We start from the raw sequence: 16,694 nt of genomic DNA, 5'->3' as shown, positions 1-16,694 counted from the left end.
GTAGCTTTAAACAATGCAGAATGATTTGCAGAATGTGTCTAATTTATTTACTAAGGTGTGTATGCTTGAGAAGTCTGCATGTGTGTTTTTATTTATTGTGTTTTTTCATAGATTTTTCTTATTGTGATGTTGTTGTTTGTTGTTTGTTGTTGTTGCTGCAGCAATTCCCTTTGTCCAAGACTAATTTCCCCTGAGAGAGACAATAAAGTGACCTTGACCTTGATTCAACAATCTATTAAATGAAAGAGCAAAGAAACTAATTTTTGGAAATTGCTCAGCATATTTGTGCCTTAAACCAGTGGTTCCCAACCTTAGCTAGAGACCTCCACAAGGGATGCCAAGATAAATTTGAGGGTTCACAAAATAATAGTTTAAAAAAACTTATTGCTTAAGGCTTATTTTTTATGACTCCTGTTTGATCTTTAGTTTTTGTTTTGTAAATTACTTCTTCAGGATTCTAGAAATGATTCTAATAACACAAAAGAAAAAAATCAGTCAATAGTTGTAGTACAGTAGCTAATAACTGGTAGATAAAGACCAATGCAACTAATGATAAGGAGTTGCAAGTACACATTGCTTTGTTTTAAGGGGTCACAAGTGGGAACCACCGCCCTTAATTGTGTGTGTTTGTGTGTGTGTGTGTGCTAATTTTCCTGGAATCCATTGTTTTCTAAATGGACTAAACCCATTCTAATTTTTCATAGTGACAGCGCCCCCGGTGGTCAGGCTGTGAGTGACCGCTTTGAGCTCAGCTGGGACTCTGTACTGGTCAGTTCTGACAGAGTCATCGTGGCTCGTCTGGACGGCCGGGGCAGCGGCTTCCAGGGCCAGGGGATCCTGCAGGAGGTTCACCAGAGACTGGGGACTGTTGATGTTAAGGACCAGATCACAGTTCTGGAGTAGGTTTTTGTTTCTGAAAATGATTTAGTTGATTTACTTCAGTCATTTTTGTTGTTGTTTTTGATAGTGTCTATCTCAATGTATTTTTTTGTTATTCCAAAAACCTTTTACAGATTGTTTCTATGTAACTGTGGTTTGGCAGAATCCTTCATGATATCAGAAGTGTACAACAGCTGAGATCCAATATTTGAAAAGGGCTAATACTGCCTACAGTGTCAAATAATGTAACAGATATATCACACTGTCCTTCAAATTGTAGTTTTGTTGTCAGCGTCTCTATTCTCCTATTAACTATTATTATCTGGGTAAGTGCATAAGCATTTACTTACGTTGTTGCTGTGGGGCTGCACGCAGTAACCTGTTGTTATGTAATGTGTTGTAATGTCATTACTTTTTTCATTAACAAGTATAAGGGATTACAATTTTAAATTAAAATTTTATATTACAGTTACTAATGCCAGTAATTTACCACTACTTTTGGAGTGTTAGCATGTTAGCTTGATGCAGTTGCTGGAGATGGAAGGATATAGCTGGCATCGCCTAAAGAGGAGAAATACACCTTCCAGTAACTCCAAACTTGTGTGATTTACATGTTGTATCTTGTTAGCTGGCTAGCTAGCCACTGGTAAGCCTCATGTGAGGATGGGACCTCTGAAGTGCTGCACTGGGGCTAAACTAGCTGTTGATAGCCAGTAAATCCCTTCAAACTGTAGCCCTGCTGCTTGTTAAACCAAGCTGTCTTATCTTCTGTTTCTACAAGTGTTAAATATAGAATGTGTGGGAGTTGAGGCTTTTGAGTTGTTGGCATGTAGGCATCTTGGCAAGGCATTTGTTGGAGTTGGTCTGAGTACCAAAAATATGTAACAATGTCACAAATTACTTCTGCTCTTGAGTAATTAGTAATATAATTACTTTTTCATTGAGTTATGAGCAATGCACTAGATTTTCCAAATAACTTGTCAAGTAACTCACTCTAATTTTTTAGGCACCTGATCAGGCTACCCTATATTAATGGCAACAAAGTTGGAGTTTATGGAAAGGTAACTTAGCCTCTCTATTTAATACATAAATAACCACATACAATTTTTACTTTTTCTTACCAAACATTCTTTGAAGGTAGCCTTTTTTTTTTTCTAGGCATATGGAGGCTTCCTTGCCTCGCTCCTACTCCTCTCCCACAGCTCTGTTTTCAGGTGTGGCATCGCTGTAGCTCCTATAACAAACTGGAGACTCTATGGTAAGACACAGCGATTAAATATCATACATAACTACAATATTACAGTGGTCTGAAGTTGTAGCTTATTCAAAACATGACGAGGACATTCTGACAGCCAGTCAACCCAACGATTCAAACCAAAGAAGGCAACAAACTAATAGAGAAGAGAAACATTAATCATCAATGGCATTTTCTATTTGTCACAAATTTCTCATGTTGAATAAAGAAGCGATGATGAGAGGCAGTGGCGCTATTATTATGAACAATATCTCACCATTAACTGTTTTCTTTTCATCTTTATAAAGGGTCTGCCTTCACTGAGAAATACTTTGGCTCTCCAGCGAAAGAGGATCACAAATACCAAGTAGGGCTGGATGTCAGTGGTTTATTATAAGGTTTCTGGGGTCACAACAGCATTTATTTTCACAACAGCATTACTTATTCATAGAAAGAAACCAGTAACTGTACAGTCTCATCACTCTGTGTGTTTGATTTGAAATGAATGTTCAGAACTTACCCAGTTTATACTCCTGGCCTGACACAGTGACAGTAAACTGGTAAAACAGTTTATTATGACATTCAACATGTAATTGAGATAAAGGGGCATATTTTAATAGAACAAGAGCAATTACCAGCGCAGAGCAGTAGGTAGTGCACGGATTGGGAGTTTCAAAGTTTATATGGACACATTGGCTCCATGTTCAAAAGGGCTGGGTGATGAAGATTGCCTCCCACCTCTGAAACACAGAGGTGCCAATCACAGCTGGACACGTCAAAAATACCTAAAATCTCCTCCAGACAATAATAGGCTATTGTCACCCGAATGATGCATATTGGCAAGATCTTAACACACTGCACCACGAATCTGCAGCCAAAGGCAGATGGTTTCTTTATGTTTGCAGAGATACTGAAAGTTTGGTCAAGTCATTCACCAATATTGCAGATTTTACTTTGCAACACAGAAATCTGAATACATAACTGTCACACGCAGTTACTCACTGTTAAAAATAGAATATAAACAGAATAGAATAAAAATAACTTTCATCAACATCTCATTTTTGTTTCTTACTACACTGTACATTAGTAATTATTGTACTTACTGTCACTTGATTCTCTCTTTGGCTATGACTGAAACTACTCTAGGGACTACTCTAAGAACATATAGGAAATGATCTTCTTCAGAACAAAGATGTGATTTTCCTTTTTTCAGCTTGTATTTCTTAGTTCATCCCCATGAGCATAAGAGGACACATTCTTTAAGTATGTGTGTTTTAAGGTGATATTAAATGTGCTACTGTTTGTCTCTGTGGAGGGTAATTGTTTAATGTCTCTCTAGATTTCCAGTCTGCTCAGTAACATCACAGGAGCAAGTCCGCTGAAATTTCTTATTATCCACGGCACAGCAGATGGTGAGTATAGGTACAGACAGTAAGGCAGATATGTCGGTGTATAATAGGGTTTATTTGCAAACCAAACATTAAAAAACATATAACTGGACTTTTGGTCTTGGTCTGAAGAGTAACACTGTAACATTTCATGCCTGTTTTTGTCCCACCTTTTTTAACTAATAGTTTTCTTGGTCTTGGCCACTACACTGGATACTGACTTCAAATCTAGAAATATATTGTGTATTTCATTAAAAGCTATTTTGTCTGTACACTGTTGCTACTATTCTTCATCACTCTGCCAATGTATAGTAAGAGATTTACTGAATTAACAGGTTTCTGTACTTATTTGTACTTTAACTTTCTGAACTTGCAGAAAACTGTTAATGCACAGAACTCAGTAGACGAGTTTCTCAGGCTTCACTTGGTCTTCACTCTCTTGGTTCGACTACATTACCGGCCACGATGTTTCATCTTGCTAAATATCAATGTCCTGGTACTATGGGTACCAATTGGTACTACAATTAAGTTTCATTGAATTCACAACTGTGTGAGTTTAATGGACTGAATAGCTGTTGTGTTAATTAGGCCATGACGAATCCATTTTAATTATCTGTTCTTTTTTCAGCCACTGTTCACTTCCAGCATTCTGCTGAGTTGGTCAAACTGCTGTCCACATCAAACGTTAACTACACTCTCCAGGTGACTGCTGCCATTTCTTCTCTGAGAGCCCATTTATTTAACCTTCCTGACAAGAGGAGACCTTGATGTTGTGTTTATATTGTAGTTCAAACAGACACCCTCATTTCCCCTTTTGGCATAAGTAATAAGAAATAAAAGAAAAAAAACACCAAGATGAAAAGCATCCTTCCACTGACTTTCCTGTTTGAAAGTTTGCAACCAGAACACCAAGCATCACTGATGCATGGTCAAACGTTTGCCACGTTGCACCTGTAAACACTCTTAGCTGTAAAGTCAGGATGGACGGCTACCGCACTACACTACATCAATGCAGCAAACTTCAACCACTGAAGGTCACTGAAAACAAGATTTCCACCCTGCCTTTACAGATCTGAGTATTCACAGTGTATCTTATCTTACCACTAAGAGTCCTCCTAATGGCATTAAACATTCCTAGCCAAGAGTTGCCCCTTAATACCTATTGACAAAGCTGGATCTGAAGAGCACTTTATGATTAACTGGATAATTCTGCTGACAAACATTTGGGGTATTCCAAATTTATATGCATTTCTCCATTAGCAAGGTAGTGAAGAGTGGTGAAAACTTTCTTAAAGTGTTATTGGATAGTTTCACTTTGTTGATGAGGTCATGATTGTATGCCCGATACCACCACCATCAAAATACCTTCATGGAGGAGTCAATACCATTTTCAAAGCTCATTATTATTATATTTTTCTTAAACTATGGTGCAACAAGGTGCATTACTGACTGATGGAACTGGACTGATGGAGGTAGGTCTCGGGAGTCGTCTAAAATTCATCTTAGAGTCTTAAAGGATAGCTTCACAGTTTTCTTAAAATAATGTTCAGGTGCCCAAATGAACATTGAAATACATTCTTCTTACTGTAATCATTCCTCCTGTTCATACTGTCCATTTAGAGATCCCTTACTAATGTAAATGATTGGAGACAAAATCCACAGTCCTAATGTATTTAAAAGTATTTACATTTACATTTTTGTACAAAAAATGGGACTGTGGAGTTTGTCCATCTTTTAATGGCCAGTATTAGCAGGAGGAATGAGAGATGTTCAAATGGGCACCTGATTATTGTGTTAAACTAGAAAAATTGCGAACCTATCCTTTAAAGTTAGGTCTGACACAGCCCTTATTTTTAGGAGTTTCTCCTTGTTTCTCCAAACTTAACCAGTTAGGGGCGACTGAGACTTATGATTTTTGTGCCACTGTAGTAAAAGTGGTGTAGTTGTCTTCAGAGTATTCAATATATTCATTACCTGTTTTTTAAGTTTCGTGTCTTCATCAGGAACCAATGGGCTTGGGGCTGAGAAACTATCACAGAGCTGGTTTTGGTCTTTTTATGGGATTTGATGACAATATGAAATATAGTATATCACCAGTCTTATCTTTTAAGTTTAAAATTATGTTTTGTACCATGTGACATTATGATGTTATGATGTTGGATGTCTTTGTTAAACATAGTAAAAGTAACTTGAGGTGAATGTATGTTAAAAAAAATAAACTCCCTGCAAGTCAAAAGTCAGGGCTTCAATGCTCTGTTTGCAATGTTACCTCTACTTCCTCCGTGTGTCATCAGATCATGCAAACATATGCCAGTGGAGCCCCAGAATATAAATATAGACCTTGATATGTACGTGATACATCCCTTTTAATGTGATACTGCAGTGTGTGACATTTAAAATAAAACACATTTTAATTTATTAAAAAATAGAAGGTAAAATAAATTTCACTTTGTTGATATATTTTTCACCACTAGATTTTCCCAGATGAAGGGCACTACATTGCCTCTGTGAAGAGTCAACACTACATGCTAAGCTCAGTGATCACCTTCTTCAAGCACTGCTTCGAGGAGGAGAAGGTCGCTGTCCCGCAGACATCTGAAGAAGACGACTAGCCTGCAGAACTTCCTGCCGTGAGACCGTTTTTATACAGAGTAAAGAGTGTAGCAACTGCTCTCATGAGCCAACAAAGAGAGGCTGTGTTTCCCTCAAAGGCTCCTATCTGTTAAAGCACTCCAAGAGCATTAGTGAAAACCTACAGACCAACAGTATGTAAGATAAGTAGCGCTACATCTGCTTGGAATTGCAAGTCAGCACAGTGACTCAAGATGGTGATGATTAAGATGTTGAAATGAAAAGATGGTAGTATTGTTGCTGTAATCTAATGCTTCAGATTATAATTATTGTTTGTAATGTTTGTATCATGAACAGAGTACAACTGTCAGGGAATCAAAGAGACTTGTATTTTTCCATTTTAGAGTATAATTTTTTTGCTGGCGGTTGTAATCTACTGTGAATATTTATATTTACCGCAAGCAAAACAAATTCACCTAATACCAGACTTTGGGAGATCATATCACAAAATATTTTTTGCACGTGCCTTTACCTCATTACAGATCTTATTATATTCTAAATGAAGAGCCAACACAGTGTCCATAGCATTACCAAAATGCCAAAATAGATGATGAAGAACGTTGTCAGTGCTGAGTGCATGTGCATCTTCTGTTGTGGTTGAGTGAGTCCTCATCTTATACAGATGTAAAAAATATATATATATATATATGGTGATCAAAATCACATTCAGGTAAGGAAATCTATTAATGTGAACCTTTGATGTAAAAAAAAAATTACAGTGGGTCTTTAGGGGTATTTATGTGGAACATTTTTCTTTTCTTGTTTTGTGTTTGTTGTGATTAGGGACTCTTTTGTGAGCTCTAAATAATTGCAATTACCCTATTTGGGGCACAGATACACACTGTATGCTGGATTGAATAACATTTTTATTATGACAGAACATTACACTCATGAGTCATCAGAGAAGTTGTTGCATTATTGTTTCAGAGCAATATAACAATACCTTTTTAAATCTTTGAATACTGAATAATGTATTTCGTGATTAGGTGAATGCATTTTTTTTCACAGATTTGTTCTTCTAAATGTTTATGACCAAACAGATTCTTAACTGTTCTATGTAGCGTTGTAACATGAAGACATGAAGACACAAACTTTGTAATAATAACAGTCTATGCTGCACAGTGTGCTTTGTTCATAACCAGACTCCTATAATAGCTACTGTTTAATCACTAAATCCTTTCTTCAATAAGATGTACAGTAACAACCGTAAAATTCTGCTTACACTTCTGCACCGGCTTGATTCTGTCAAACTGCAACTGATTCAGTCACACATATATATATACTATACATTACAGTTAATATCCTCAGTAGATGACATTTGTATATTTATTAAAAATTTGTATGCTGAAATAAATTATTAAGCTAGACAGCCTTATATTTGTGGTCTGTATTGTTTGCTGTTGTGCTGAGAAGACAATGCAATAAAATGAAGAAGCCATGTGGAAACATATCTTATAGAACATATTAAATCTTGATTTGAATGTGCTGATGGTTAAGATGTAGCAGCAGTGACAGACAGCTCCTTCAAACAATATTAGCTGATAGTTGCTGTCACATTGAAGCTGCAACATGTGTTTCAGATGATGCTCTTTTGGAAAAATCAAATATACACGAAAGGGATAGTTTGAATATGCTTAACTACATGTACACACCTTTTATGGGCCAGGTTACGGTTAATGCCCTATGAGTGGCGCTGGTGATGACAATTTACTTAGCCAGCGTGACATGAATAGCTTATTAGCTGCTAATGCAGAGTGTGGGAGATCTGCCCTTGATGAGCAGGCCTCACGCACCGCCTTCCCTTTTTTTAAATTGTAACAGCAAGAGTGAAAACCAGATTTATCAAAATGCTAAAACCTTCTGGAAACATCCTGCTGAAACAGGTAGACAGATTATTTACCTCAAACAGTCCACACACAATAAATTATGCTGTTCATTCTGGCATCATGTTTGCTAAAATGTTGGTGACATTCTTATGTAAATAAACACACATGTCAACACAATGGGCAATATTGAGGTCAGCAAAAATGATCAAGGTCATGTCCATATATCATACATGCATTTAAACATGTACATTACATACCCGGTAATCTCACAATAGCTGCCACCTTCTGCCAAGCTGCATTTTTTTTGTTAGTGTCACAGTAAATGAAGGGTTAAATAACACAGGGAACTGGCTAACGGCTAGAATCAGTTTATCTTCCATTTTTAAGACAGAACGGAAGAGGATGATTGGTTGATAATTGGTTGATGCTTCACCGCATTTCTGGAGCGCTGAAAAAAGTTGAGGCCAGTTTGACAAGTGTCCGGCATCAGTTTGTAGCTTCATGTCTTCGGCTTCCATCAAGAATGACTTGTAGCCTGTTGCTTTGTCGCCTGTAGTCTTAATTGCATCAAATCTTGTACCAATGGTCGTATAAACAGGATGAAGACAAAGTTATCAACCTGGACATCCCTCATGTAATCACTGCACTTGTTTCATATATTTCATTACACGCTATAAACATCATTTGTAATTGCACCTTTTATATACAGCATAGAAATGAAAGCGTTCATTTTTTATATTTCAGCTAAGGTATGTTTACATTAAGCTATTTTAAGTTACTCGTAGCACCATCTAGTGGCAAAATCACATTCCGCCTGCTTCCACAGGGATTGTCTCATTAGATTAGATTAGATTATTCATTAAAATATTAGATTAGACAGATTATTAATCCCCAGTGGGGGAAAACTCATATGCTGCCAAATCAATTTATACAGACAACAAAAAAAATATAGCAATAACAAAAATATAGACATTGTATTCACAGTACACAACAAATAAATAACACCATAAAAGCAATTTGAGACATGATTAATAGCTGAAAGGTGGTTTGGGTCTAGATGCGTTCACAGTACACAACACATAAATAACACCATAAAAAGCAATTTAAGAGCTGAGCTGAAAGGTGCTATGGATCTAGACCCCATCTAAAAGTATTCATTAAAAAATGTGACCACCGCTGGAACAAAAGACCTTCTGGGTCATTCAGATGAACACTGAATGAGCTTCTGTGTATGTTAAAAACACTGTGTAATGGATGGCCTTCAAAATACAGAACCATTTTAGTTTGGCCCTCGTTCGCTTCTCAACAGTGACCTAAAATGAGTCTGGGGTAAGGCCAATCACTGAGCCAGCCTTTCTGATCATCTTATTGATCCTGTTTTTATCATCCGCGGTGACCAATTTTTTTTAGTGATAATAATGTCAGACAGTTACGTGAAGCTATGCCTGGGCAAAGTCATGTCCATGAAATGTGAAAATTACAACTTTGTCATAGGACTAAACCAAAGACATCGTTGGAAAGTGACATTGTGTCAGTCTGACGATGATACATGGCTCCTGCTTTGAAATGTTGACCTCTGAACCTTGAACTCAGTGCATGTTTGAAGACTTATCATTCAGCAACGGGGGGGGGGGGGGGCTACAGACATAGGACCAGCTGTTATAGAAAGCTCTTGACCTCAGCTGTCATGTGGGTACGATCCCCGTTGGAGACCAACTGTGGGCACTGACAAATATGGAAAAAAAACAATTTTAACCCATCTAATGATTAGATTTTTAAAATCTGATAACTCTAATGTGTTTCCCACCCCCTAAAATTCCCCGGAGTACCCACAGTTTAATACTGTCAACTTCTAATTATGGGGAATATATCAATGTATTTAAAAACTTCAAATCCCATCAGAGAGGTGCCAAAGATCTTGTTACGAAGCGTACAAATCAGCTGGCATACTCGTAGTTCCTCCAGTTTCCAAAGTAGGGTTGTAATCAGCCTATGATTATAAAAAATGTGTCTTAACTACATATATCAACAATCTACTGCAGCCAAAACATACATTTTACTGCATCTAGAAAATCAGGGTGAAAAAAAATCAAGAGGATGTCTGTTCATCTGGGATAATTTAGCTGGTATTGTAGAAAAGAGTTTTCGAGTTGTGTTTACTGTCAGCATGAGTTATGAAACCCTTCACAGCGTGATTAAGGATCTTTTTTTTTAATTATGGTCTCCACATGTTTGTTTAGCCCCCTCAGGAATGTAATAAACTGTGTTGAAATAATTCAGGTTCGTTGAAAAAGTCTAGAGGACTGTGTACATGAAAATGCTTGGAGATAACGTACAACAACGACGAGTTACAAGCTGCATCGCCTCAAGAAATCAGCCAATTGCAAAGCTTCAAATGCTGGATTTCAAATTGAACTCATCCCTGGGGCGCACTAAAATCTACAGTTTTTTTTATTGAAAGAACATCATCAAAAACAGTTACATGACAGCTCAGATCACTACACAACACAAAGACAATGATTCAAACATGTAAACTACGTGGTTTCAGCGATAGCAGTGTCTGTAGCAATGAGAGAAAGACCTGAAAGAAACAAACTAAACATCATATACATTCACCGAACAAAGATTATGAAAATAAAATGCACATAAAATGGATTTTAATGCCAAAACTACCTAAAAATATTGTATTTTCTACTGAGAATAAAAACAATGGCAGCCATTTCTTTTGTTTTGTTTTCTTCTGCGCCCACTAGGCTCCAAAAACATTGCCTCACTGAAATAAATGGGTGATAACAATCTCTTGAACCTACTGGTTTATTAGGTCCTTACAAGCCCATATATTTGGGACAGATGTGTGATGATAAACAGTCATATCGGGTGCTTACCAGCTTACGTTCTTCTTCTCTGCCTTTGTTGGTGTATTGCTGCATTACAGCCACCTGTAGATCAGTGGAATAGGGTGAAACCATCGCATCACCCGAATGTATTCTCTTCCTGTACTGTACATATATATATATATATATATATATGTATATATATATATATATATATATATATATATACAGGAAGATGCACATGTAGTCATAACACTGCCAATCATTTCACTGCATGTTGTACATGACTGTGTGTATAACAAAAACTACACAACGTTACTGCTCTTTTCATTAGTTTTGTTTCTCCCCTCATATTTTTAACTAGACAAAAACTTTTCATGCGATGAAAATATATCAGAGAGTGAATAAATGGCTCATCTGCACTAATGAAAAACACCAAAATCAACTCTGGCACTTCAGATCTTGCAGACTTAAGAGTTTCTGCCCCTCAGTAGAACAGACATCTGCTCAGCCATGACTAATGCACACAAACATGCAGTGTTGATGCAGCGATGATTGACGCTAAACTGGCTGCTAAATCATTAACGTAGGTGTCCTAAGCCTTATGACAGACTACCTCGTCTCTTTAATGTGAGTCCCAAGGTGAAGAAACAAATGAAACATTAAATTGAAAGTGTTAAGATGATCGGATCATTCATCCTCTAAAACAATTAATCCTGCAGAGATATGTGGCAGATTCGGTTCTCTGCTGTAATGTGTGTTCTTTATAATATATCAGGATAACACATTGTTTTTCATGTTTTTTTTTTATTTATAATCATCACTAGAGGACAATCACAATAACCCCAACACCCCAACCCTGCCCTGTCCCTTTTTTTTTTTTTAAAACAGCAAGAAAAAGAACAAGAACAAGCATTACAAAATCCATCCTAAGAAGAAAATCAACAGCTGAAAGGAAAACAGAAAAAGAAACAAAAAAGTACAAGACATCCAGGTCAAATCAATCCATCCCCATAGACTAAACTTTCTATGAGATCTGACATCTCAAAAATATATTTATGTACACACTCTGCTGTATTGTACTGTACAAAATGTGGCAACACTTGACACATTCCCTGTAGACATGCAAACACCTTACTGACACTGTAAAAATGTCCATCTTAACAAATCTATTTTCATTAATTTCTAATGCAGTTTATTTTTTTCTTTTCTTCAAATTTGAGGATATCCTGAAAGCTCTTGAATCAGATGGAGATGCATTAAAAAATGATCTCACGGCATGTTTTTGAGATTTCATCATCAACAAGGTTTTAAGAAAAAACAAGATTAAATGACATATTAAGATGGAGAATTTTTGCAGTGTAGCCTGAAACTGAAATGACTGTATGGCCAAATATCCATAATCTTCATATAGAATTCATAACTTATTCATGACCATACAGCTGACATAGTGTTGTAACTGTTTCAGATACTAAACTGACTGCGATGCTGTGTCTCGAAGGACCTGAGTTGACATAGGTTTACATGACACTGCTAATGGATGACTACCACTGCCAGCAAGTAATATTACAGTATGTTGAACCTCATAAGGCATTGTACATGTCTACACAAGACCCCTGTACAATAAAGTGTAACCTAGAAAGACTTCTTTTATTTTTTCATTCAGGGTGGGGCGATGGCGGAGGGTTTCAGCAGGAATTGCACTTATTTAGGATCGGCTTGGTTGTGGTGAACTTGCGTGACTTAACATTTTTTTGCAGATGGTCGGAGCATTTTTCTTGTGCAACAGTACAACAACCAAAGTAGAGAGGTGAGATTAAAAGTATACATTGGTGTTCTTCTCTTCCCAAGTGCTACCACAAAAGAGACTAACATGGCAAAATGAGTGAAGCCAAGAGGGGGAAAAAGAACCATGCACTTGGTAAGTGTGGATGACTACAGCCCAAAGAGCCGGCGATAAATGGAGGCAGTCTTCCGTGTGCTTTGCCGAGAAACGGAGCGCCCCGAAACTGTAATGACTTTATGCTAGAGGGCAGCTCCTGCCTCGAGTCCCGGCAATGCAAGTGTCACTGTCGTCAACTGTGTCCTTTACTTATCTTTTCAACACATTTATACACTGGCATACACGGTCACACATTGTAGTGCTCACACACATACAAGGGTAACACACACGCACACACACACACACATACATACATACACGCTTAAGAGCATTAGCAGCTCTAACCCAGTGTCCATGTCTGGCTAAACACTTGGTCCAAACGCGAAAGGCCTTGACGGATTTTAGCAAAATTCTTCAAGCTCTGCCAAAGATCTGACCCTCAAAGCCTCCCGCTTACTCCTCCTCTTCCTCCTCCTCATCGGGCAGTGGTAGTAACTCCTCCTTCAGACACTCTCTGTAGAAGCTGGTCAGTGTGGCGTACAGGTGCTGGCGACTCTGCTGAGACAGGAAATGGCCCTCATCTGGGTAGATCTGGTGGGTAAAAGGTATGTAAATCAGTGTCCAGAGGTGGGTGACGTAAACATCTGTGCACATAATATCCATTAATGATTCTGCTAACTTTAGGTACAAGCATCAACTATCATGTTGTACCTAAAGTATGGCTTTCATCTTCAGCAGAAGTCAGTTTGATGATGGCATCTTTCACATTATTCTAATGGCATAAGTTATTTGTGGGAAAATGACACCATCCTGATGAAAACTGGTGCAGTTCATCTTAATGTTTCCAGCTCACATCCTTACAGTGTGTTCAGACAGAACGTGAAGTGAATTTTAGAACGTGGCGTGATTACAGAGTCAATGGGAAGACACAATTAAACTTTAATTTGCCCGAGGTGGCACGAATTGACGTGACAACACGTCCGCGCAAATGGAAAATGTTTCAACTTGAGCGAAAGAATTGTGCATATCCCAGAGCTTTATGAATCTAGCTTACTTCATAAACGTACAGAGACAATAGGAAAAGGAGAGAGACTGGAGGGAAATAACAGAAAGAACCGGAGTCTCTGGTGAGTTTAGTTCAGTCAGAGGCTGAACTGAACACAAACACACAGGCACACCGCAGACAGACACGGTCGGTGCATCTGTTGCTAGCTTACAGCTAATGGACAGTTGGTATTTCGGCTGTTTGGGGCAAATAAACACAAACATCCAGCGGTCAAACACACAAGAACGAGGCAAGGCGAGGTGTAAATTTGCTTTGCTTTCTGTCTGAACACACCTTTAGGATGGGTGAGTGATGGATATGCCAACATGGTTAAAAAAAAACACTCTGTTGCTCTACGTTCTGTGGTGCAAAGAACTGGAATAGGTTAGCATTTCACATTTAAATATCACCACAATTATAAAAAAAAAAGGTCAGAAGGAATTATGGGAATCATGCGAGGTGTTTCCATTGCAGGAACCCAAGAGAGCAAGAACATTTGGAGGAACTAAACCTGCATTTCAATCAGAAGACTAAATTTAGTTCCTTGTTTTTAAGCTACAGATCTGTCAACATATCTCTCCCGCTGCCTTCAGATGGTCGCATACTGTGATACTCATACTGATTGTCAAGTTCTATATGATATGATAAGTGCTAAGAATAGCAGTATTTGTAATTACAGTACTGCTGGAAAGGAAGCGATGCCTGGTTCAACAGACGGTTTGGGCTGATTCATTACATTTGGGCACAAATTCTGAATGCATTATTTACTTAACGTCATGTGTTGCACTGGCATACACTTAAATTTGGATCACTGTTTTTGTTCCTTTACATTACAAATGCAGTATAAAGAATCTTCCACGGTGCTGTTGTCTCTGTGATACACACCTGCATTGAATAGTTTGCTCCAACTTTCACAAGGTTCTTGACGAGCTCAGCAGTATGCTGAAAGTGGATGTTGGCTGGGAATAAAGAAATGAAACATGTCAGCAAAACGCAGCCTGAATCCTAACCGGAAGAGAAGAGACAATCAGATTCTGGCTGGATGGAAATAACTCAACAAATTCGACATGCATCACCTGCATCAATTTAGATAACCCACTTTTGTTTTTATCTTTTGATTAAAAACCATTTGGCTCATTACCTTTCAGGATTGTGTGCTTCTTTGTGCTCCGCAGTGATGCACCACAGATACAGTATATTCATTCTATCACAATTTATTTTCTCTTACCATCTGCTGTGCCGTGCACCAGCATCAGCGTCTGCTCCCTAAGTGCGTGAACATTCTGCAGCACGCTGGAGAACTGTGAGGAAATCAGAAATAGTGGGGAGATAATAGATTGATAGATATGCCAACTGGCAATGAGGAAGGCGATAAAAAGATACCAAATGTGATCAAATGAATGCATTGTGGTAAATTACTTTATATCCTGATTACATGCACACAAACGCACACACACAGACACACACACACAGTCATTCATTCCAATTAGTGATTTTCAAGAGATAAAATATCTTCCATTGACATTATTCTCTGTGCTTGGAATATCACCATCTGTACTAATTATGAGGAAAAAGGTGTAAAATCAAGCCTGAACACAGGAAATGCAAAGTCACAGTATATCGAAAGCAGATCTTAAATTGTCCAGGACTCTTTTTTTTTTTTTTTTTTGGTTTTTGGTTGTTTACAATGTGCTTGCAAGACTCAGTTTCGTTCCCACTGCCTCTTTAGAAAACGCTGTGGAAAACACTTCTGATAGCTAAACATCCTGTCTGTGCAGGAGGCCCGAGACAGCCTGGCAGCCCTTTTGCCGCAGCTTATAAAAAAAAAAAAAAAACCTCCGGCATGTGATCTGACACACCAGTGCACACAGTTACCAAAGAGAGATGAGTGACAAAATCCTACAGAGCATGAAAAAACACAAGAAAAGGCAAAGCATCGCTGCCTCTGACTTTGATAGCGGCAGACATTCAGTAACCGTGGGAGCTTAACTGTAGGTGTGTCAGTGATGTTACAGCAAGCGGCTTTCAAAGATCAACGACAAACAAGCGAGGGGAGGTGGTAAACACGCACCTGATATCTGCTGTCATCCCGTAATGGCATGCCAAGGTATCTCTCAGAGAATGCTGATGCTGTGCAAATGAGAAGTGATACATTCTTAACAGTGGCGCTGTTAGACAGAGCTTCAGCTGGAGCTAAGTACCTAAACAAAGTGGCCTCTCCTGTCATCCTGAGCCCAAATGAAATGCTTTCAGTGGAAAATAACACTCTGTGTGGGTGAAAGGGTCCTCAGTGTCATCTTAAGACTGTAAAGGATGTTCCTTACTGATCGACAAATATGATTTCGTATTGCCAAAAAGCCTTTCTCACCTCACATTCAACATTTCTGTCAGAGCTAAACAGACTTTTTACAGGCAGAGATTAAAGCACAACAAAAAAATTCTATCTTTAGCTACACTGTCCGCCTCCGCACCAGCGTGACATCAAATGTTATACTAGAGTGTTTTACTTATACTTGACTCACCAGATGGAAAATATAAAGAGGAGATCTTAGCTCTACTTGATGTAAGATCCAAATGTAAATTCAACATGATGGCGGGTTTAATGGAGAGATTTTGTACTTACCGTAAAGTTTCCAGTCTGTCACTGGTGACATCGCACAGGCGCATTTAAACAGACTGTCTGTAGACTTGAGCATCATTAATGTTAGGTAGGCTCCATAACCCTGAGTAAAAAAAACAAAAAAAATCATTTATTCCACTGCAAAATGAACTTAATTACTGAAAATAGCACCTTGATATTTTAAAAAATGATCTGCTTTAGTAGAATGCAAATAAAAAACAGCATGTAACATAATTTCAGCAATTTAGCAAGAAGGAAATAAGCTTTCTTTTTAATTTGTGAAAGACTGCATCGATGCATCTTCTTTACACAGATTTTGCTCAGCAGGAGCAGCAGCCTGTGATATGCATACTGA

The 16,694-nt window shown here is 38.0% G+C and overlaps 2 protein-coding genes across 8 annotated transcripts in view; one reads left to right on the top strand and one right to left on the bottom strand.

Moving 5' to 3' along the window:
- Nucleotides 1–7,507, top strand: part of LOC121907397 (inactive dipeptidyl peptidase 10-like) — a 53,174-nt gene extending 45,667 nt beyond the window's left edge. For 3 of the 5 annotated variants that reach the window (XM_042426925.1, XM_042426926.1, XM_042426922.1), the window contains 7 exons: nucleotides 705–899; nucleotides 1,886–1,940; nucleotides 2,038–2,137; nucleotides 2,422–2,492; nucleotides 3,453–3,525; nucleotides 4,130–4,203; nucleotides 5,976–7,507. In XM_042426925.1, the coding sequence (XP_042282859.1) occupies nucleotides 705–899; nucleotides 1,886–1,940; nucleotides 2,038–2,137; nucleotides 2,422–2,492; nucleotides 3,453–3,525; nucleotides 4,130–4,203; nucleotides 5,976–6,113 (706 nt within the window). In that variant the 3' untranslated portion in view covers nucleotides 6,114–7,507. Of the gene's footprint in view, nucleotides 1–704; nucleotides 900–1,885; nucleotides 1,941–2,016; nucleotides 2,138–2,421; nucleotides 2,493–3,452; nucleotides 3,526–4,129; nucleotides 4,204–5,975 lie in introns of those variants that run through there. The other 2 variants (XM_042426924.1, XM_042426927.1) reach the window with 2 other exon arrangements.
- Nucleotides 7,508–11,666: 4,159 nt separating this feature from the next.
- Nucleotides 11,667–16,694, bottom strand: part of LOC121907430 (inactive dipeptidyl peptidase 10-like) — a 204,495-nt gene continuing 199,467 nt past the window's right edge. For all 3 annotated transcript variants that reach the window (XM_042426992.1, XM_042426993.1, XM_042426994.1), the window contains 5 exons: nucleotides 16,343–16,442; nucleotides 15,791–15,849; nucleotides 14,948–15,020; nucleotides 14,605–14,678; nucleotides 11,667–13,265 (listed from right to left, as the gene is read on the bottom strand). In XM_042426992.1, coding sequence (XP_042282926.1) covers nucleotides 13,128–13,265; nucleotides 14,605–14,678; nucleotides 14,948–15,020; nucleotides 15,791–15,849; nucleotides 16,343–16,442 — 444 coding nt within the window. In that variant the 3' untranslated portion in view covers nucleotides 11,667–13,127. The remainder of the gene's footprint in view (nucleotides 13,266–14,604; nucleotides 14,679–14,947; nucleotides 15,021–15,790; nucleotides 15,850–16,342; nucleotides 16,443–16,694) is intronic.

The sequence above is a fragment of the Thunnus maccoyii genome, chromosome 11, assembly GCF_910596095.1.
Source record: "Thunnus maccoyii chromosome 11, fThuMac1.1, whole genome shotgun sequence".
In the NCBI taxonomy this organism is placed as follows: Eukaryota; Metazoa; Chordata; class Actinopteri; order Scombriformes; family Scombridae; genus Thunnus; species Thunnus maccoyii.
Note: the sequence above shows the minus strand (reverse complement) of the source record. Positions and strands in the feature narration are given on the sequence as shown.